Source organism: Magallana gigas, chromosome 6, assembly GCF_963853765.1.
Source record: "Magallana gigas chromosome 6, xbMagGiga1.1, whole genome shotgun sequence".
Taxonomy (NCBI): Eukaryota; Metazoa; Mollusca; class Bivalvia; order Ostreida; family Ostreidae; genus Magallana; species Magallana gigas.
In genome coordinates this window covers 4,408,722-4,429,407 of record NC_088858.1, presented here as the reverse complement: position 1 = coordinate 4,429,407, position 20,686 = coordinate 4,408,722, and the positions used below count along the sequence as shown (strand labels likewise).

At 34.6% G+C, this 20,686-nt stretch overlaps 3 protein-coding genes across 7 annotated transcripts; 2 read left to right on the top strand and 1 right to left on the bottom strand.

Moving 5' to 3' along the window:
* Positions 1–8: 8 nt before the first annotated feature.
* LOC105343006 (transmembrane protein 179) lies at positions 9–5,406 on the top strand. 2 transcript variants are annotated; one of them, XM_066087294.1, is made up of 4 exons: positions 9–304; positions 1,263–1,400; positions 2,092–2,176; positions 4,691–5,406. In XM_066087294.1, the coding sequence occupies exons 1-4, from the start codon at positions 9–11 to the stop codon at positions 4,850–4,852; spliced, it is 681 nt and encodes a 226-aa protein (XP_065943366.1). In that variant the 3' UTR covers positions 4,853–5,406. The 2 variants fall into 2 exon arrangements, with proteins under 2 accessions (XP_065943366.1, XP_011448452.3); XM_011450150.4 differs by lacking the exon at positions 4,691–5,406 and adding an exon at positions 2,409–2,465.
* A 660-nt stretch (positions 5,407–6,066) lies between these two features.
* LOC105343003 (distal membrane-arm assembly complex protein 2) lies at positions 6,067–12,607 on the bottom strand. Of its 2 annotated transcripts, XM_066087293.1 has the most exons (7): positions 12,547–12,600; positions 12,160–12,250; positions 9,955–9,988; positions 8,131–8,390; positions 7,332–7,549; positions 7,049–7,208; positions 6,067–6,802 (listed from the first exon to the last, which is right to left on the bottom strand). In XM_066087293.1, exons 4-7 carry the CDS (start codon positions 8,301–8,303, stop codon positions 6,592–6,594), a joined length of 762 nt encoding a protein of 253 aa, XP_065943365.1. In that variant the 5' UTR covers positions 8,304–8,390; positions 9,955–9,988; positions 12,160–12,250; positions 12,547–12,600; the 3' UTR covers positions 6,067–6,591. The 2 variants fall into 2 exon arrangements, with proteins under 2 accessions (XP_065943365.1, XP_011448448.3); XM_011450146.4 differs by lacking the exons at positions 9,955–9,988; positions 12,160–12,250 and having other exon boundaries at positions 12,547–12,607.
* A 144-nt stretch (positions 12,608–12,751) lies between these two features.
* Positions 12,752–20,414, top strand: LOC105343002 (spermatogenesis-defective protein 39 homolog). Of its 3 annotated transcripts, XM_066087292.1 has the most exons (20): positions 12,752–12,840; positions 13,148–13,222; positions 13,589–13,721; positions 13,970–14,080; positions 14,361–14,489; positions 14,763–14,842; positions 15,070–15,129; positions 15,549–15,641; positions 15,835–15,933; positions 16,177–16,214; positions 16,626–16,653; positions 16,856–16,929; positions 17,470–17,560; positions 17,903–18,034; positions 18,349–18,390; positions 18,516–18,605; positions 18,877–18,963; positions 19,174–19,263; positions 19,595–19,699; positions 19,876–20,414. In XM_066087292.1, the coding sequence occupies exons 1-20, from the start codon at positions 12,823–12,825 to the stop codon at positions 19,894–19,896; spliced, it is 1,596 nt and encodes a 531-aa protein (XP_065943364.1). In that variant the 5' UTR covers positions 12,752–12,822; the 3' UTR covers positions 19,897–20,414. The 3 variants fall into 3 exon arrangements, with proteins under 3 accessions (XP_065943364.1, XP_011448446.1, XP_011448447.1); XM_011450144.4 differs by lacking the exon at positions 16,177–16,214 and having other exon boundaries at positions 12,753–12,840; positions 15,835–15,971; XM_011450145.4 differs by lacking the exons at positions 13,970–14,080; positions 16,177–16,214 and having other exon boundaries at positions 12,753–12,840; positions 15,835–15,971.
* Positions 20,415–20,686: the final 272 nt, after the last annotated feature.

Below are 20,686 nucleotides of genomic sequence, written 5' to 3'. Positions count from 1 at the left end.
GAACAACCATGGGGATGGGAAACATACTCCTCTTGTCTCAAGTTATAGCATTTTTAGTGTCATTCCTGGGATCCTTCTTCATTTTTATTCCAGTCTCGATAAACTTGCAAGAGTTTGATGGCCACTGTTTGCTTGGAGCTAAGGGAACATGGAACTTTAGCTCGGGAAACGTGATGCTGATGGACATAAAATGGGGCCTGCACAGTGACTGTGGATTTTCCATATTTATTGGAATCGTTGCCATGATTCTTTCAGTATTTTTCATCGTATGGCAATCCGTAAATCTATTCAAAAACACAGACAGGTACATACAAATGAATTAAACCATGTGCAAATTATTTCTTTCACAATTGATATGTTGATAATATATTCATGAAATGCACTCCAGGGTAATGTCAAGTTGTCAACAATTTAACTTACAAAAAAGTTTTTCTTAATATGTGCTTCCAATATTAATGGCCTTGGCATAGGCAAATTGTTATTTTTAGATTTTATCTTGTGACGTTTAGGTGATGGTTACATTGAATTTTTAGTTGAGCACATGACCCATATTTATCACTGAAGTTCAATCCACTGACAAATCATGTAGTTAGATCCACTATCATTACTGGTACATTAATTATTTTTCATGTTTCAAATTGAAAATGTCATTTCTATGCCCTAGCTGAATCACACTAGAAAGAGTTACATTGCCCTCCAGGAAACAGTTATGCTTCACCGGAAATAGTTATATCACCCTCACATGCAATTATTTTGCATCTTTTTCTTAGACCGATTAATTATATTGCAAAATTTATTTAAATTCCCTCATTCTTTGAAGGCAGGCATATCATTATAACACTCAGTGATACCTGTGAAAGAAAGTATTACTGTAATTGTAATGTTATACGCATAAAATTTCTTTGGGTATGAGTTGACTATTGAAGTGGTAATCAAATATTTGGGTACGAGTGGACCACAGAGTTTTGGGTACATGCGGACCATTTGATAAGAGTCTGTTTGGGTACAAGCTGACTGTAATTTGTGACAATACCAGAATATTTGTCTCTCTATGACCGGAAGTCCTGGAGTGTTAAAATATGTTTTAATTGGGTTTTTTTTTTTTTACATAATAGTGATTAATCAATTGTTGAAAACTCATTGACATCCATACTATGTACCCTATTTTGATGTCTGTCTTAGCTCCTTGATAGCTAGATGCCTTTATGACTCAGTCTATGATATGTATCACTATGTGTACCCTTTTTTGATGTCTCTTTCAGTTCCTGGGTAGATGCCTTTGTGACCTGTGTGATCTGCATCATTATGTGCCTACTCCTATTCATCTGCTCCCTCATTCTCAGTGTGGGCTATCACAGGTGGTGCAAAACTCTGACCGGATACAACTCACCATTTTCAAGGTCATAGTTCATGCCTTTTAAATTTTTATTTGTTACTGAATATTTTATGTTTTATCCAAGGTAGAACTGAAAAAATCAAAATGTTAATTTTCAGAAATTTTTGATATTGTCATTTTACACGTAATACAATGTAATAATGTTATGTTAAATTGACTGTATTAGCCAGCTAATTCAAGTAAAGCTGTATAATACACTGTATTTTTATTACCGGTGATTTTGTTTAATAATATACAGTAACAGGTATATTTTAACAAAAATGTATTCTTAAAGGGTGACTCAGGTTCTTATGTGTGTAATGGGATGGGAGAAATAATGACAGACCAGACCGGGATTCAAACCCGAGCCCTGGATCTCTAGTCAGGTGCTCTACCAAATGAGCTATCTGGCGAAGGTATTAGAACCGTTCTGACTGTCACATTCCTCCCCCTTAAATGATCTTCACCCTCGATTATCACCCCAGGCTCTTCCCCTGGCAGAAGTTTACCTGTCAGTTCCAGGGGTTGGTCACAGCACCAAATGTAATGGGATGGGATAACTAAAGACGGACCAGACCGGGATTCGAACCCAGGCCCCTTGAATCTCTAGTCAGGTGCTCTACCAACTGAGCGAACTGGCGCCGGTATTCGAACCGTTCTGACCGTCACATGTGCCCAGGAATACATGTATGTGCATTTTATATTTTCTTTTACAGGTGTGAGGAAACTGAAATGAATGAATTCATTATTGACTCCAACATTTATACTAGGAACATGTTTTCTGAACTGAATATGGCCCAGGTATGTAAACACAATTGCCATGCTGATAAACAATTCCTTTGCAATGGTAGGTTCTGTAAATGTGGTTATGTTTTGAATTTTGTTATGACTATTCCTTAGCAAATCTTATCCCTATCCAAATAGTTTCAAAATGAAGCACATGCACCACAACTCCGGCACTAGCTGAAACTAGTTTACAGTTTGGTACCTGGTTGAGTTGTTTTTTGCTACTCATGTTGACTATTGTTTACAGTTTGGTGCCTGGATTAGTTGTGTTTTTTGCAACTCATGTTGACTGTTGTTAACAGTTTTGAGGAAGGGGTGGTTGTGTTTTGTTTACTGTTTTTTACAGTTTTAGTACACATGTTGACTGTTGTTTACAATTTTGAGGATGGGGTGGATTTATTGTGTTTGTTGTTTTACTTCACATGTTGAGAGTTGTTTACAAGTTTTTTTTTTGGGGGGGGGGGGCTGGTAGAGTTGTATTGGCTGTTATTTACAGTTTGGTGCCAGGCTGTGTGTATTTTACTACACATGTTGAATGTTTACAGTTTAGTGTGTGGATGTGTTGTGTTTTACTTCATGTTGACTGGTGCCTGGCTGTGTTATATTTACTACACATGTTTACTGTTATTTACAGTTTTGTACCTGGTTGAGTTGTTTTTTGCTACTCATGTTGACTGTTGTTTACAGTTTGGTGCCTGGTTGAGTTGTTTTTTGCTACCCATGTTGACTGTTGTTTACATGGTGGTGCCTGGCTGTGTGCTTTTTACTTCATGTTGACTTGACTGTTGTTTACACGGTGGTGGCTGGCTGTGTTGTGTTTTACTTCATTTTGACTGTTGTTTACACGGTGGTGCCTGGCTGTGTTGTGTTTTACTTCATGTTGACTGTTGTTTACACAGTAGTGCCTGGCTGTGTTATGTTTTACTTCATGTTGACTGTTGTTTACACAGTGGTGCCTGGCTGTGTTGTGTTTTACTTCATGTTGACTGTTATTTACACGGTGGTGCCTGGCTGTGTTGTGTTTTACTACATGTTGACTGTTGTTTGCACTGTGGTGCCTGGCTGTATTGTGTTTTACTTCATGTTGACTGTTGTTCACACGTTGGTGCCTGGCTGTGTTGTGTTTTACTTCACATGTTGACAGCTATTTACAGTTTGGTGCCTGGCTGTGTTGTGTTTTACTTCATGTTGACTGTTGTTTACATGGTGGTGCCTGGCTGTGTTGTGTTTTACTACATGTTGACTGTTGTTTACACAGTGGTGCCTGGCTGTGTTATGTTTTAATTTAATGTTGACTGTTGTTTACACGGTGGTGCCTGGCTGTGTTGTGTTTTACTTCATGTTGACTGTTGTTTACACAGTGGTGCCTTGCTGTGTTATGTTTTACTTCACATGTTGACAGTTATTAATTAACAGTTTGGTGCCTGGCTGTGTTGTATTATACTTTACATGTTTACTGTCATTTACAGTTTAGTGTGTGGATGTGTTGTGTTTTACTACACATGTTTACTGTCATTTACAGTTTAGTTTGTGGATGTGTTATATTATACTACACCTGTTGACTGTTGTTTACAGTTTAGTGCCTGGCTGTGTTGTATTATACTACATGTGTTTACTGTTATTTACAGTTTGGTGCCTGGCTGTGTTATATTATACTACACAAGTTTACTGTCGTTTACAGTTTGGTGCCTGGTTGTGTTATATTATACTACACATGTTTACTATCATTTACAGTTTGGTGCCTGGCTGTGTTGTATTATACTACACGTGTTGACTGTTGTTTACAGTTTGGTACCTGGCTGTGTTATATTATACTTTACATGTTTACTGTCATTTACAGTTTAGTTTGTGGATGTGTTGTATTATACTACACAAGTTTACTGTCGTTTATAGTTTGGTACCTGGCTGTGTTGCATTATACTACATGTGTTGACTGTTGTTTACATAATGGTGCCTGGCTGTGTTATATTATACTACACGTGTTTACTGCCGTTTACAGTTTGGTGCCTGGCTGTGTTGTATTATACTTTACATGTTTACTGTAGTTAACAGTTTGGTGCCTGGCTGTGTTGTATTATACTACATGTGTTGACTGTTGTTTACAGTTTGGTGCTTGGCTGTGTTATATTATACTACACTTGTTGACTGTTGTTTACAGTTTGGTGCCTGGCTGTGTTATATTATACTTCATGTGTTGACTGTTGTTTACAGTTTGGTGCCTGGCTGTGTTATATTATACTACACGTGTTTACTGCCGTTTACAGTTTGGTGCCTGGCTGTGTTGTATTATACTTTACATGTTTACTGTTGTTTACAGTTTGGTGCCTGGCTGTGTTGTATTATACTTTACATGTTTACTGTTGTTTACAGTTTGGTGCCTGGCTGTGTTATATTATACTACACTTGTTGACTGTTGTTTACAGTTTTGTGCCTGGCTGTGTTATATTATACTACACTTGTTGACTGTTGTTTACAGTTTGGTGCCTGGCTGTGTTATATTATACTTCATGTGTTGACTGTTGTTTACAGTTTGGTGCCTGGCTGTGCTGGATCTGCTGGCTGGTGCTGTCTGTCCTGTCCCTCATCAAGGTCTACCAGTACCACAAGAAGGAAGCCTTCCTCTCCAGCATGAACCGTGAGCGGCAGCGATTACTGCAGAGTGTTGGGCACAGGGATCCCATGGTGCTCTGAGCCATGCTGTGGATATTTATTGGGATTTGCTGAGAGGGTTTGTAGAAGAGAGGCCACAGTCTCTACAAAAACTCTCTGCTCTGTCATTGAATTTATCGCCCAAATAATCGTGTGGCCATCAGCACATACAGTGCTCAACTTTGCTATGTTATAATGAGTTTTGTTAAATATATTGGAATTCATTTTTGAAATTGATGTAGAGATTTTTACTTGAACAGCAACTTCAGTGTGGATGAGTGACTGTCAATACTCATGTAATCAGCTGGTTTTAGTCATTAGTAAAGTTGGATTACAGTAATAAAGATATTCTAAAAGCCAAGAATTGATATGTTGTCAAGTTTATCAAGGAAGATGCCATCACATCCAAGATATTATCTTTGTTACCAATTTGACACTTTAGTCATGGTGTAGGTTGTTTCTGAGTCTTAATATGATACATGTACATAATCAATTTATTTCAAGTTATTTGCCAGTTTATATACAGATCTGAATAATGGTTATTTTACTTGTTTTACATTTGTGAAGATTTCAGAAATTATGTATGTGTATAAAATTTTGAATACTCAACCACAATTTTTTTCTATTGTTTATGAGGTTAAAACAATACTTCTATATGTTGTTAAAGAAAATGAATATTCCTCTTATGTTTAATGTTAATATTTAAAAACATGTAAAAATTGATATGAATGAACAATTTAGTGTGTTGACTACTGGATTACCTACATTTTTCCAAGAAATGACACACATTTTAATCCAATCTGTTGAAAATGCAGAGACTGCATGTCTGTGTATTTGATATTTACTATATATATTTAATGGCATAATTTGTTCATCTGCATTTTCAATAAGAAAGAATGCAAATATAGATATCCATACATGTACATTGTATATTGCATCAACTTGCTTCAATCTGTATCAACACACTAGTGAGTAGTCTCACTTTGAATACTTTATATGAGACAGTAACTCTTTTAGAATCTCATTCTCTGTTAGACTATAGATTTGTTATCAATTTTCTTATTAATGAACAAGAATATTTTTAACTGACATTTTTTTGCATATTGTTAAAGTTCAACATACATGCACTAGTAATTATTTTAATGCAAAAATATCCATTACTGTAAATTGTGTTTCTTTTAAAGTTAATTTAAATTCACTTGTTATATATAATGATTTGTACTTAATATGGCAAAATATCATTAAAAAAAAACAACTTTATTTTATTTTTTAATGTAATCATTTTTGATCAAAAACATATCTTAAATAAAAGTGAATATTAAAAAACATACAAGATTTACCGGTATGCATCAAATGTTGGATGATGCCTACCGTAAAAAACGGCAGTCTGACTGATACTCCAACTTATCCTCTAACTTGTCAACAAAGATCAGCTTACCAGGTAATGCATGTATCTTGATAATGTTCAGTTAAATCTCATTTGACATAAAAGACAAAAATGCATTTGTAAGGTCTGATGCATATTAATATGAATGATTCATCAATCTTGGCTTCAAATTATCACAGAGAGTAAAGGGCAATCACCTAAGAATGCTGTCTCCAAATGTTATGGGTAAAATGCTTTTGTCCTTTTCACAACTTTATGCTGAAAACTTCATTTCACATCAGCAACGCTTTCATCATCAAGGCAAACAGATCTGTGATAAGTTTTCAACTACCGGTAATTGGTACATGTTAAGCCAAATACAGCATCATTTTCATGAGGACTTCCCTGAACTTGATTATGTAGGTGGTTTGTTGGAGGAATTGGTTGAAGAATCAGAATATTGTCCACTTTCCTCTGGTGATGTTTCTGGCATTTCTTTATCATGATCTAATGGAAGATCCACTCCAAGAACATTCAATTCTGGGTTTTCATCTAACAGATAAGCAGCAATCAAAGCCTTGTTCCCAGCATTTGGTAAATCATTGATCCGTAAACCTTTCAAATTTCTGGAGAGAAAAAAAGTTATTTGTACAGATGTTTAAATGTTTTTGTTGAAAAGATTCAGATGATACAACATGCGCAGATCCAGAACATTTTTATGGTGGGGGTGGGGGTTCCAAGGTATATTTTTGGTAATTTACTATGTAAATTGAATCAATTTTCTTGGGGGGGGGGGAGGGTTGAGGGGTGTTCCTCCTACTGACTACCCCTCTAAAAACAGGCTTGTAGAATGTTGGAGTTATCCAGCTCACCTCAATTTGCAAAGAGCCGCAAGGCCATTATCTGTTACTAGGGTACATCCACTGATATCCAAGAACTCCAGAGTATTGCTAATCTTATACAGGCGAGACAGGCAGAAATCATCAATATACTGGCAATCCCTTAGAATCAGCATCTTTATTGATGTTCCTTCTGAAAATTGATAAGATTTTTTAACTATCATGATGGCTTTTTGGTGAATCATTTTACTCCAAGGAACACACTCAAATATAAAGAAGTACCTCTATCTTTCTTAAGGTGCAATTTGATTCTTACCCAGAAATGCTAATCCTTCATATCTGATGGAGCTGCCTGTTAGATCTGCCACTTGTAATTTGAGATTAGGTATATTGTGATTAGGTAGTGGTATATGACTCCCTTTCTTTTCAATCCATCGGTCCATTCCAGCAAACTGAATACGCCCCCCTGACTTTACAACCACATAAGCAGCAGCTAAGTCTTTACCAATTTTTTCCTTTGTTTTCGCATCCACTCTACAATTAAACCATATATATGTAGAGTCCTTCATTGGCAGTGTTAATTTTAAAATGAGTCAGTAGACTACAAAGCAGCAGCTAGAACCTGCCTGTCTCTGTCAGAATTGATAGAATACCATACATCCAGGGTTTTTTTGTGTGTAAAAAAATTGGCGTAAAAAATGTGTAGCATTTTTAATTTGTGTTGGTCATGTTTTTCAATTTAGAAAGTTTCTTAAGTTATAGAAAATGATACAGAATAAAATTTCTGCTTATATTCAATAATTTGCGATTTAAAAAAAATAACGAAAATATCAAAAATTAGATAATCGTGAAAATTACTGGATATACAGTAATAGATAGTATCTACAGCTACTCATGAAATAAAATGAAAATAAAATGAAGTATTTAGAATTTTAGTAGTCCCATCTTGGTTTTTGGACTTTGAAAGGGAGATAAACAAATAAGGTAATCAATCTACCAATGCAAACTTTCTCCAACATTTATTTCTGTGAGTATTACTGGTAATAATTTAAAAATGCTTACATATGTGCAGTGATATTATTGACATCTCTTTTGTGTTGGTAATTAATGCTTACCTCTGTTCTGCAATATCATTAACATCTATCTTGCGTTGCATAAATTGCTTTAAGCTTTCCTTGTCAAAGTCCGCCTCCACAACATTCAGCATCTTGTTGAGGTTGACAAAGGGAGTCTTCCCATCATCTGGCATGTGCCTATTGTACTCTGGCTCGAACACTAAATCTCCCATTTTGATTGCCCTTGGGTCTCTTTCTACATATCCTCTTGTCTGGCATAAAAACAATCTTGACCATATTCTGTTGGCAGGTCTTAGGGACTTTTGGGTTTGAAATTGAGAAAAAAAAATCATGTTTATGAAATGAAGTTTGGAACAATCATCAAAATACTACTATCAGTAATTAAATACGGTATGATCTTAAGATGATATTGATACATGTACAATGAAAGAAAAAGTGCATGAGCAAGCTCATATACACTCCCCCATTACTAGACAATGCTACATATAATGGCAGGATATGCATTAAATACACAAATAATTTGATTTTGAAATGAGGAAAAATCCCCAAAATCATCATATCAAAACTTCTTGCAGGTATGCAACATCTATGCCTTTGTTTTTAAAAACAACAAAATTCTAAATTCAAAAGTGCAAAACTTCCAGAAGAATAATGCAATTGAAATTTATCCTGGTAATTTGTACATCTGCATATTTTGTTCTAAAAAATTCCAAAAAAAATATTAGGATCAGTGATTACTGGTATAAATACATGTATACACATCAACACAATGGACCCTAAATACCAAAATTCTTTTTTTGAAACTCTGTGCAGCAGGACAGACTGACTCACAGACTGACTGATGGTCAAAAACACTATTGTTCCATGGGGTATAATCAAATTTTCTTATGTATTGTTTACAGTGAAAAAACTTTTTCACACTTAATTGTATACTGATAGATAGGTTAAGTAAGAGGCACATGAGCAGCAACAAAATGAGCTGACAAGTGTTATCGATAAGTGTTTGTCTTATATGTGTAGAATAGATAATTATTATGTACAAATTATATATGGCATGACTGTCCCTATTACCTATCTATTGATGCATATAAATAACATTAAAACATTGCAAGTAAACTGGAAAAGTTTTTCACCACAAATTGCTATGTACTTATATAATTACCTAGTACATGTATTGTATCAGCCCTGATACACATATTTTAGACAAGGTGAGACAGCAACTGAAGTTAGGGTTGTCTTCCCCCCAGGGTTGAGATTTTTGTCTATAGGCCTTTGTCAAGAGATTGTAACATCTTCAATTTTAGATTGTTAATTCCAAAACACTTGTGTGTGTATTTTAACAAGTTTGTAACATTACAATGAATAACCAATAGGATAATATTTCATGTTACCCGATTTTTTTTAAATTTAATGACAAATTGAAAAATAATTTTCCAAATCAGCACCAAACAATAATAAGTTTCTATGCAAGGGGAGGTAAGCCATTAATTTCTATGCAGCTAATCCAAGAGGAAACTTGACACATTCAAAATTTACTTAGGAATCAAAGGAAGTTTTTCTCTAAATAATTTTGAATTCTTGAATAGAATGCTTCATCTCCATTAACCATCTCCTTTACAACCTCTAGCTGCAGATTTGTAGCTCCCAGTTGGATGAAAAAAATTGGATGAACGACTCCAAGGAAACCCTTGCGGATTCTAAAATCTCGCTTTATTTTTTCAAACAGTTTTGATCTATAGGTAATTATAACAAAAATTGGTGATCAGGATTTAATATTCCCACGATTTGATACAAAAGCAGTTGAATCTCGGAATTAAGTACCGGTGCTCACATAAAATTAGGAATTTATAGTATATCATATACCTAGTAGTGTATCAGTCCTGATACACGTGTTTTGGGCATAATCCTGTTATTTACTTCGCGAAGTAAATAAGTTTGACGTTGTTGACGTTAACGTCAAATCTATCTGCATACCTGTGTGCTCTGTTTCTTCTTGCACTCCTTCTCTGTCTAATGTCAGTCGACCCAATAAGACCTTAATTCCACACATTTCGACTCCTGTCATTTTCGGCCCGTACAAGTAGAATCCATTTATTCCGTAATAACAATTTATGAACTTATCAATTTATTCCGTAAACAGGAGTATATTGGCCTACATTGTTTCATTAATATAGCTTCTCATTTTAAAAGCGAAGCGAATAACAGGAGTAAATACCGACGCAAAACCTTGGAATTTATTTGCTTCGCGAAGCTTATAACAGGAGTATATATATACAGAGGCGAAGCGAATAACAGGAGTATATATATACCGAGGCATTTCATTCTAAATAGCACTCCAAGAGGAAGAATTCTCCGGGAAAAGGGTTTCTTTGGGGGAGAGATATATAAAAAATGGGGCTTGGTATTTTTGGGGGGAATGAACATTTTAAAAGTTTGATAAATATAAGTTTTCATTTTAAAAGCGAAGCGAATAACAGGAGTAAATACCGACGCAAAACCTTGGAATTTATTTGCTTCGCGAAGCTAATAACAGGAGTATATATATACAGAGGCGAAGCGAATAACAGGAGTATATATATACCGAGGCATTTCATTCTAAATAGCACTGCAAGAGGACGGTTTCTCCGGGAAAAGGGTTTTTTTGGGGGAGAGATATATAAAAAATGGGGCTTGGTATTTTTTGGGGGGAATGAAGATTCTAAAAGGTTAATAAATATAAGTTTTCATTTTAAAAGCGAAGCGAATAACAGGAGTAAATACCGACGCAAAACCTTGGAATTTATTTGCTTCGCGAAGCTAATAACAGGAGTATATATATACAGAGGCGAAGCGAATAACAGGAGTATATATATACCGAGGCATTTCATTCTAAATAGCACTGCAAGAGGAAGGTTTCTCCGGGAAAAGGGTTTCTTTGGGGGAAAGATATATAAAAAAATGGGGCTTGGTATTTTTTTTTGGGGGGGGGGGGGGAATGAAGATTCTAAAAGGTTAATAAATATAAGTTTTCATTTTAAAAGCGAAGCGAATAACAGGAGTAAATACCGACGCAAAACCTTGGAATTTATTTGCTTCGCGAAGCTAATAACAGGAGTATATATATACAGAGGCGAAGCGAATAACAGGAGTATATATATACCGAGGCATTTCATTCTAAATAGTACTGCAAGAGGAAGGTTTCTCCGGGAAAAGGGTTTCTTTGGGGGAAAGATATATAAAAAAAATGGGGCTTGGTATTTTTGGGGGGGGGGGGGGGAATGAAGATTCTAAAAGGTTAATAAATATAAGTTTTCATTTTAAAAGCGAAGCGAATAACAGGAGTAAATACCGACGCAAAATCTTAAAATGTACTCAAAACTACCGCAATCATTAGCCCATGAGGCGCACTTGAATTGTTGTCAGTCAAGGTAAAAAAATTCAATCGTTCTGAATCGCATTTCTTCCTGAGAAGAGTTCAATTTTTTACAATACAAGAGAAGGCACACGGGATATTTACATTTTAATAAGCATACAAGCAATATTTTTTAGTATAGTAGGGATCGTTAATGCTCGACAATTTCCGTAACCGGATATTGTTATTGTTTACGGAGAATGAAGTAGAATAAAATCTTAATCATTTATTTTATATTTAGTGAAGGATTACGAACATAATTTGGTACTATAATAATAACATGTTAGCATAAAAGTAGATTTTACAAATTCATAATCCGGAAATTGTGTAAGAGAGGATAACTCTTTCAATAACGATAACTCTAGTTTATGAAAGCGGAGGCGGCTTCAGTTTTATACAATGAATATTAATGAAAAGGTAACATGACCAATTACTTACACTAAAACCTCAGTAACACTGTCCATGAAAATCTTATGGATGTTTTTACGGAATAAATGAATATATGCTTGTTTACACCGAAAATGACAGGAATGGAAATTTGTTCTGAATGTGTATAATTGAAGTAAGAATGCACATTAAATGTCATTGTGAACACTTCTGACACATTTGACGTTAACGTCAACAACGTCAAACTTAGTTACTTCGCGAAGTGAATAACAGGATAATGCCGTGTTTTGTACTAGTGAGACAGCAACTGGAAGCTAGGGCTGTATCGCCCTTGGGCCTGATATTTCTCTGTCTCAGCCATCGTCAAGGGGGTGTATTGCCCTAAAATTTAAAATCTCTAATTCCCAAATATTTTTGCTTTAAATTAAGACTAGTTTGTAAAATAACAACAAACGGGCTATTATATCCCATTTGGGAGATTGGTCCCAACCTGCTCAAAATATCCAAGGGCAACACGTTGTACATGTACTTATATAATTATAAGGACTGTATGCATCCATACGTCCATGTCTTGACTAGTGATCTTTACATTTGGATTCAATACTTATTTCCAATATCAATCTCTGTCTTTCTTATATGTATAGAGTCTCGAATAATAAACAGCATTGATAACATACCTTGAAACAAGACATCATTGATAAAGTGAAACCTTTTTTTGTGCCGCTTAAAATATTTAAAAGCAAAAAGGTGAAGGTCGCCTCTCATCATTTATCAGATAAAATCTTTTTTGTCATTTTTTAGAATAATTAATACATATATATCATTATATGATGTTTTAGTGTTATTAATGTTTTACTTATGTTAGTACAAATTGGACCGATTATAAACTTATTTTTTTTATTTCGATGATGATATAAGCGTGTTTCTACTTTCATTTCGATGGTGGCGGAAGAATGTCATCCCTGAGACGAGTAAAAAAGATTTTCTCATTATTATCACATCTCTAAGGAATGAATAAGGACATTTACATAACAGTGGACTAGAACCAGCAATAATTTTCGCATTTATATTTTCGAAATTGATCTAATTTCTAAGAGAGATCATGCATATATGTGTAGCAAAATGATTTTTGTGAAGCCCTTTTCTTGATTTACTAGGTTGGAAAAAATATTTTCTATGTGTACTTAGTATTTCTTCTGTTTGTTTGTTTTGCTGATGCTTTGACTCTGATAATTTTGAGACACTCGCCAATGTAGATGTAATTTTGAACATTTGTAGGAATCACAAGATGAGGAGGAGTACTGGATGAAATCCAGGGTTAATAAGAGCAAATTCAACTTGTTTGATGACAATGTAAGTATCTATGAATTTTGAAGCTTTGACAATATAAGAAAATACCTGTGCAATACTTTGTGTTTTGATAATGACGAGAGTGATGATATTGACAATGATGATGATGAGGAGGGGGATAGTGATGTCATATATTTTCATCAGGAACACTAGTTGTTTTTAAAATTTGTGTGTATGTTATACATGTTATTGATGGGGCATAATACTTACTGTGATAAACATTTGTGTTCTCAACATCTGAAAAAAAAAAATCCAAGATAATATTTTTACTGAGTTCATGTCCTTCATGCATTTACAAGAATAATATGATTCTACATGTATTAGTTTTTCTTTAATACAAGCTACGTAATTTGTTCATTCTAATCCTAGGTTACAGTTGAAAATGCAGAAGAGTTGGCAAAGTCAAAAAAACTACTCACACAATTTGAGGATGATGATGTAGACACAGTAAACTGGGATGATACTCCTGTTTCCTCAGTGACAGAGTCATCTGCAATCAGTGGTGAGACAAATTAGCTGGGAGAGACTAGTTACAAAATAATGATTTTTATGCTTATGGCATGAATTATCTTTCTTTTTTACAAAAACACACACATTTCTTTCTTCAAGCAATACCTAATGCATGGCTTTATAACATTTGAATCCTCTGGAAATTGCTTTTGAACAAGATATGTTTGTAAAATTATTTTTGATTCTACTTTGATACTTATTGATAAACAGTACTATAGACAATGTTGTTGTATTTACAAGGCCATGTTGTCCCTCCCAGTGCATCCTCTCTCCCCAAATCTGCCTCTCGGCCTGAATCCAGAAATGTCCCCCCATATATGACACATTCCAGATCTCAGAGTGAGAGCTTTGGTAAGCATGCAAGCACCAGCTTTTCTTAAATCTATCTCCCGAAACCTTTCTTATTTAAAACCCATACCATATTTATTTTCTCTTTCTATAAATGAAATTTTGGGAATAGGTCCAATTTATCTTTATTGCTTTTGTGAAATTCTGCATTGCATGGCTATTTATTCTAGATTACTCATTTTTACCTGTAGTTTATTAACGTTGATTATTAAAGGAAGGTGTGCATTGTTGATGATACATGTCCTGTATTGAATAAATGGTGGGTGTACATTGTGTACTGCAGGTGTAACAGGGCGAGTGTCCTTCACCCCTTCATCACTGGAGTCCGTCACACCCACTGTGCAGTACAGCAAATCTCAGGAAAAACTCCACTCCCTCACATCTTCATCCAGTGCTCGCAGTCTAGAGGACGGTGAGATGATTATTGTAACCTTACAAATTCTGTCCGTATTTAATATCCTGTTTAATTATTTTTTTTATTTCCATAGACGATTTAGGTATGCTATGCTTCTTGCATATCAATTTATGTTGTTAAACGGTCTTGTTGTTAGATCCTTTTATGTATTTTTCATAGTTCATCTATGATCTGAAAGTTCGGTCAGGCTCTAAAATTTGAAAAATTTTAAATTACAGTTGCATCTGTGTCTCCCTTACAAATCTAAATAGTATAGATCTAAATTTACAGAGATCCCAAGTTTTATATCTACAAGCAGTGGCTCCAAAAACCTAGAGGAGGAGATCCAGTATCTCAAAAGAGCTCTCAAGGTGACCATGATCTACACATAATGAAACCAAATTTGTTATAAGCATGAATTTGTTATAAGCATGTTTGTTATAATCATGTTTTACTGCGTTTACATGTATTTCTGATGTACATAATTTTGATATGTCATTGATTGTTATATCATAGATTGCATTGATCATATTAGGAGGAATGATTCATATACCTGTACATATTTCTAATTACTAAATACTAAGGATTACAATTTTAGAAAGCTAGAGAGCTGAAGTTTTCTCCTGAGGACACCATAAGGAAGATGATATTGGGAGAGGTGAGGTGTTTTATATTAAATTATGTACTTAAAATAGGTTCTTAAATTAAGTTCCTACCTCGGCAATGTAGTGTCAGTTGAATTAATAAGAATTGATGCTACATGAGGTGAAGTAAGTTCTTAGTTATTTTGTCACATGTTGATAAAATGTTCAAATATCAAATCACTTACATGTATATTATAACTATTTTATCTAAGTTTGTTAACTTATAAATGTGTTAATCAATGGAAGAGGAGGAATGCTCTATACAATGAAGGCATTTATTGTTGACCTGGCTCATGAGTTTACTAAGTCAGTAACACTAAGTGCCTATTGCTTTAATCATCCAACTAACTCCATACCTAATTATAACTTTCCCAAGATTCATTCAAAAGTCTTGTTTAGAGGATAGTTTGAATTGTTATTTTATTGATTGTAGCCATACAGTTTAGAAGTGTTTCGTTCCAAAGAGGAGAAGCTACAGCTGTTAGACAAGGCAATACAGGTTCATGATGGAAACGCCATAACTGCTGTAAGTATCCGATCAATGTAAAATTGTAATCATAAATTTGTATTTGTTTAGAAGTTTGAATTTTTTTTGCCAGTATATTGGCAAATTTTAAAATTTCTTTTCTCTCCTATTTCTTTTCACTCTTTTTGAGAGAAAACTACCCATAGGTAGTTATGAGTTAGTAATAGTTATGTACAGGTATGTCTTGCTACAGGTGATTTTATTTCTGAGACAAACCATCAAGCCATCCCTGTTTAACCTGGAGCTTCAGCGAAGACCTGTTGCTATCAACCATTATCTGAGTTATCTCAGGGCTCACTACGACTTCAAGGAGCTTGGTGATGTACTCGGGTGAGTAGACATGTCTCTCAACCACAATCTGAGTTATCTCAGGGCTCACTACGGCTTCAAGGAGCTTGGTGGTGTACTCGGGTGAGTAGACATGTCTCTCAACCACAATTTGAGTTATCCCAAGGCTAACTATGACTTCAAGGAGCTTGGTGATGTTCTTGGGTGAGTAGACATGTCTCTCAACCACAATCTGAGTTATCTCAAGGCTCACTATGACTTCAAGGAGCTTGGTGATGTACTTGGGTGAGTAGACATGTCTCTCAACCACAATCTGAGATATCTCAAGGCTCACTGATTCAAGGAACTTGGTGATGTTCTCGGGTGAGTGGACATGCCTCAACTACTATCTGAGTTATTGAAGGGCTCACTATGACTTCTAAGAGCTTGGTGATGTTCTAGGGTGAGTAGACATGCCTTATACAGATAATAGCGCCCACACTGGACCACCAACACAAGCCATGCCCAGTTTGTATCTTCTTATCAATGTACATGTATAGCTTTGATGATCTACTGATATTCATCCTAAAAACATGTACATTTTACTTTTATTTGACTATTAAACTGATTCATTTAATGAATGTTTTTTTTAAGTTTGTCCAGAATAAATTGAGAGTATTATTACATATATATATTTTTAATTTTTTTTAATTTTAGGATGTTGAATAGAACAGAAGAAGCTGCAGTAAGACATTTTCTTTAAGGGAAGGGAGGGATGTAATTGTTTTTTTGCTGAAAATTACCATTAAAATACAATTTTTCTGCCAATTAATGAACAGTTTAAATGAAGAGCATGAAAAAAGCAAAGTTATAGATCTGTATTTTCAAGTTTGGAATAACTTTGTAAATACAGATGTACAGTTTTTTAATGGTATCTTTGCTTTCAGATCTTAAAGTACAAGCAAGCCATAAGTGCTCCAGATGTCAGGGGCAAGATGAATGCTCTAAGAGGATGCCTAAAGTATATTTTATTTTTGTCTTGTATAGCAACACACATACTTGTGTATTGTTTCAACATTTATAATTACATTCACCAAAATTGACAATTTCTTGCCTTGAATGATAAATGTACATGCATTATATTTTTGATATACATTTAAATGTAGTCACATGGAAGGGAGAGGGATTTTTAAATTGAAATTTTATCCATCTCATTCTGGCTCTGCATAATTTAAAAAAAAAGGGTTTTATTTTCAGAACTTAAAGTCTGTAACAAATATGATTGATATACATCTGCATGATGCTACAATTTGTTATCAGTTGAAGAGGCAAATTATCTTTTATTGTTTCTGCCATGCCAAATGATACAAAATGAAAGCTTGTATTGGTACTTCTATATATATATATATATCTACATTAATCCATGCTCATTTAGAAATGAATTACTTTTGATATTAGAGTTTATCTTAAATATTTTATTATATTTGTAATAAACATGATGAAAATGTCAAAACTGTCACGTCCATGTACCTGTACTCATCTCCACATTTCTGTTCTGTAGGGCACATTTCATTCACGAGCCTGACTTGGCCCATGAAGCTAACCTGGTGGAGCAGCATGCAGCATTACTGGAGAGACAGTGGCCAATAGAGGTACTTTACTTATTTATCCTCTCCATGCCCAAAAAAACACATGGGGCCTTTGTCAGTCTGATATAAGAGAATTAATTGTCACTCTCATTTTATTTTGACCCTTTCTCCTAATCCCTGACAGGTGTCTGTAAACTTTCTCCTAATTCCTTAGTCCTTGTAAACTTTATCACAAGAAGGTGAATCATACAACAGATTAAAAAAAAATATTTGAAACTTAGAATAAAAACTTAAGGATTAAACCACACATTTGCACTATAAAAAGCAAAGAGTTCAGTTTATCTAGAAATGAAATGGGAAAGAATATCAGACACTGTCATGAGATAGTGATAATTTTCTCTTTAGGATACCGACAGTAAATCTGAGGCCCAGGGTAACCCATTGTTTAGGCAGTTCCCTCGTAAAGTCAGCATTCTTAACATGCCTCTGATTACAACTCTGTACTACTGCTGCTTCTACCACGGACGGGATGCCGAGGTGAGTGATGTCTTCAGGGTGTGCTATAAATAAAGTAATTTACACATACAACAAGAAGATTTATGGACAGTCTTTGGTCTTGCCATCTTTGTGCACTTATATTTATCATTTCAGACCAGTGTTTATTTCTTTATGAAATAAATTTAATAACTACCTGCTCATGGGGATTAATTGTCTCATGTTAGTTCTGCATCAATCATTCATGGTTTAAAATGACACATACATATATAATAGTTAGTGGGCATTACCTCAGTCAACAATTAGCCATTAGTCCAAGTCTCACTAAATATTCAAACATGCATCTCTATTTACAGAATCTATTGACTTCACCTTTTGCTATAAAGAAACAACACCAGGTAATTCTATGACCATGATCCATTCTCTCTGATGATGGAAACTTCTCAAAGTGTAAATGATTCTCAATTTTATAGAAAGTACATGTATGTCATGGGTTCAAAATGCTGGGTTTTTCTTCCTTTAGTTATCAGACAAACAGTATGTGTGGACAGCTCTCTCAGCAAGGTCAAGGTTAAAACAGTGGACTGGAATAGAGGAACTCCTCACAGCCAAAGTATGTCTGATGTTGCTTACATCAATAAATCTTACATATCAACATCAACTTTTTGCAGGTTCCCCGGGCTGCCTACAATCTTGCTTTTGAGAGTAGAAGTACCGGGTACTTCGGCATATGGGCATTTTGAAAGAAACACTGCAAGTCTTCTTTAAATGCTGGTCACTAATAGAGTACCGGTACATATTGTACAAATATGATGGAAGATTATTTCTTTTTATTTCATTCAGAAGGTACATACATACTGTAATTGTGATATATCCTTGGACAGGGTTGGTTTGGAAGCACCAAGAAAGTTTCAGTGATTGGTTTTGACAAAGTGTGTGAAATTCTTCACCGTACATCAGCCCCAGAGGAGGTGAGTGAAATAGAAATAACTATTGACAGGGAAGGGGGATTGTTCTTGTTAAATTTGGTGAGAATGAATTAACATCCAGCAGAGAGGCTGATAACTGAATTGTATAAAAATAGAACAATTAATATGGTAGGCCATATATGTTGCTTATCTTTGTGAGCTGCATCACATCAAGTGTAGAAAATGACATTAATGGAGTGCCCTTTTTCTAAGATTTTGTCCAAGTATCTGAGAATGATTGATGGTTCGGAGAGACGGTTGAACATCGCAAGGAAATACAAATGCCATGAAGTCGTAGTGGAGGTCAGTTTACATGCAGTCTTAGGTTGCTTAAAATTTGCAATCTATGTTGATGGACATTTCTTTTCAGTCATTAGTAAATCAGATACATGTAGTTGTAAATTTCACTAAGGCTTTGAATTTTAATAACTGTTGGTAATTTGTTGATGGATGAGATTATCATTCATCATTACAATTTATGCTCAGTCTTTGTCACTGTATAAATGTTTCATGAGACTAAGAATATTCTTGTATGCTTACAATCGCTCCTGACAATGTAAATGTAAAACCAGACAATTTGATATCCTTACAAATGCATTTCTGCTGTAAGTTCTGGTACATTTTCATTATTCAGACTCTGGTATATCTGAGAGATAGACATGAGCTACAGGTATATGCCAGTAAACTACCCCCGGGGTCCCTGGGACTGAGAAATGCTCAGGATGCACTCCGATCCTCTGTGAGTATCTTGTAGCTGTGTACAGCAGCATATGTTCCAATTGTTTTAACTTTTTAGAAATTATTGTAAATAAAGTGTTTTACAAAATTTGAACCTTTTTTTTCCCTCTTAATTCATGTATATAAACTGGCATTGACATGCACGGCTGTTTCATGACTAGCCTGATGTATTTGTAGACAATAAAGTGGAAGACCTGAAGAAAAGAATAATGGAGTCAGTAGGAACTATAGAAAACCAAAGCAACTGTGATAGCAGAGAGTGGACAAATAGTGCATACGAGAGGCTCATTTTAAACCATTTTGTACTGGACATGAAAAAACATATATTTACCCTAATAACCAGACAAAATCAGGAATTTTAGTGATTAAACAATAATCTACATGTACATGCAGTACTTTTACCAACAAAATGATGTAAAATCTTTGCATGTTTGATATCTTTTAGCCCTGAGAATTAAAATTGGTTGTTAATGCTGGCATTAGTGATGATACAAACATAATGAACTACAAATATTTACACCTCATGTTATGTAAATACATTTACGTGAACATATCTAACTTGTAACACACATGTATCTTTGGTTATTAATGTGAAATTTGGAATTGTTAACCAACTGAGACATTTCAAATTACATGTTTGTTTATTTATTTTGTTAACAAATTGTTATCTTTTTTATATGGTATGTTATTTATGTATAAATACATTCTGTATTCTATCTTAGTTATTCATTTTTAAAATAATTAAAATCTTCGTTTTAGTCAAAGGGATCTCAAAAGCAGTGTTTCAGCAATGCAAGACTTCTTCAAAAATTAATTCCAAATCAAACATTTTGGGAATTAAACCAGAAATTCTTATGGAGCAATTCTTTAGGAGTTAAAAAAAAATTCATCTTATCATTGAATTACTTTTGTTTATGCCCTGCCATTTACCAGTGTAGGATCAGGGCAAATATTATTTGTCATTGCTATCTTCTCTCCATCCAGAACA

What these genes read in the sequence shown, in the direction of transcription:
- LOC105343006 (XM_066087294.1), top strand. Translation starts at nt 9, where the DNA reads ATGGGGATGGGAAACATACTCCTCTTGTCTCAAGTTATAGCATTTTTA. An exon ending in TACAACTCACCATTTTCAAG is followed by an intron (nt 1,401 to 2,091) that starts GTCATAGTTCAT and finishes TTTCTTTTACAG; the next exon opens with GTGTGAGGAAACTGAAATGA. An exon ending in CTGAACTGAATATGGCCCAG is followed by an intron (nt 2,177 to 4,690) that starts GTATGTAAACAC and finishes TGTTGTTTACAG; the next exon opens with TTTGGTGCCTGGCTGTGCTG.
- LOC105343003 (XM_011450146.4), bottom strand. An exon ending in AATGATATTGCAGAACAGAG is followed by an intron (nt 7,550 to 8,130) that starts GTAAGCATTAAT and finishes GTTTAATTGTAG; the next exon opens with AGTGGATGCGAAAACAAAGG. An exon ending in TGAAGGATTAGCATTTCTGG is followed by an intron (nt 7,209 to 7,331) that starts GTAAGAATCAAA and finishes ATCAATTTTCAG; the next exon opens with AAGGAACATCAATAAAGATG.
- LOC105343002 (XM_066087292.1), top strand. An exon ending in TCAACTTGTTTGATGACAAT is followed by an intron (nt 13,223 to 13,588) that starts GTAAGTATCTAT and finishes TTCTAATCCTAG; the next exon opens with GTTACAGTTGAAAATGCAGA. An exon ending in ATTATCTGAGTTATCTCAGG is followed by an intron (nt 15,934 to 16,176) that starts GCTCACTACGAC and finishes AGTTATCTCAAG; the next exon opens with GCTCACTATGACTTCAAGGA.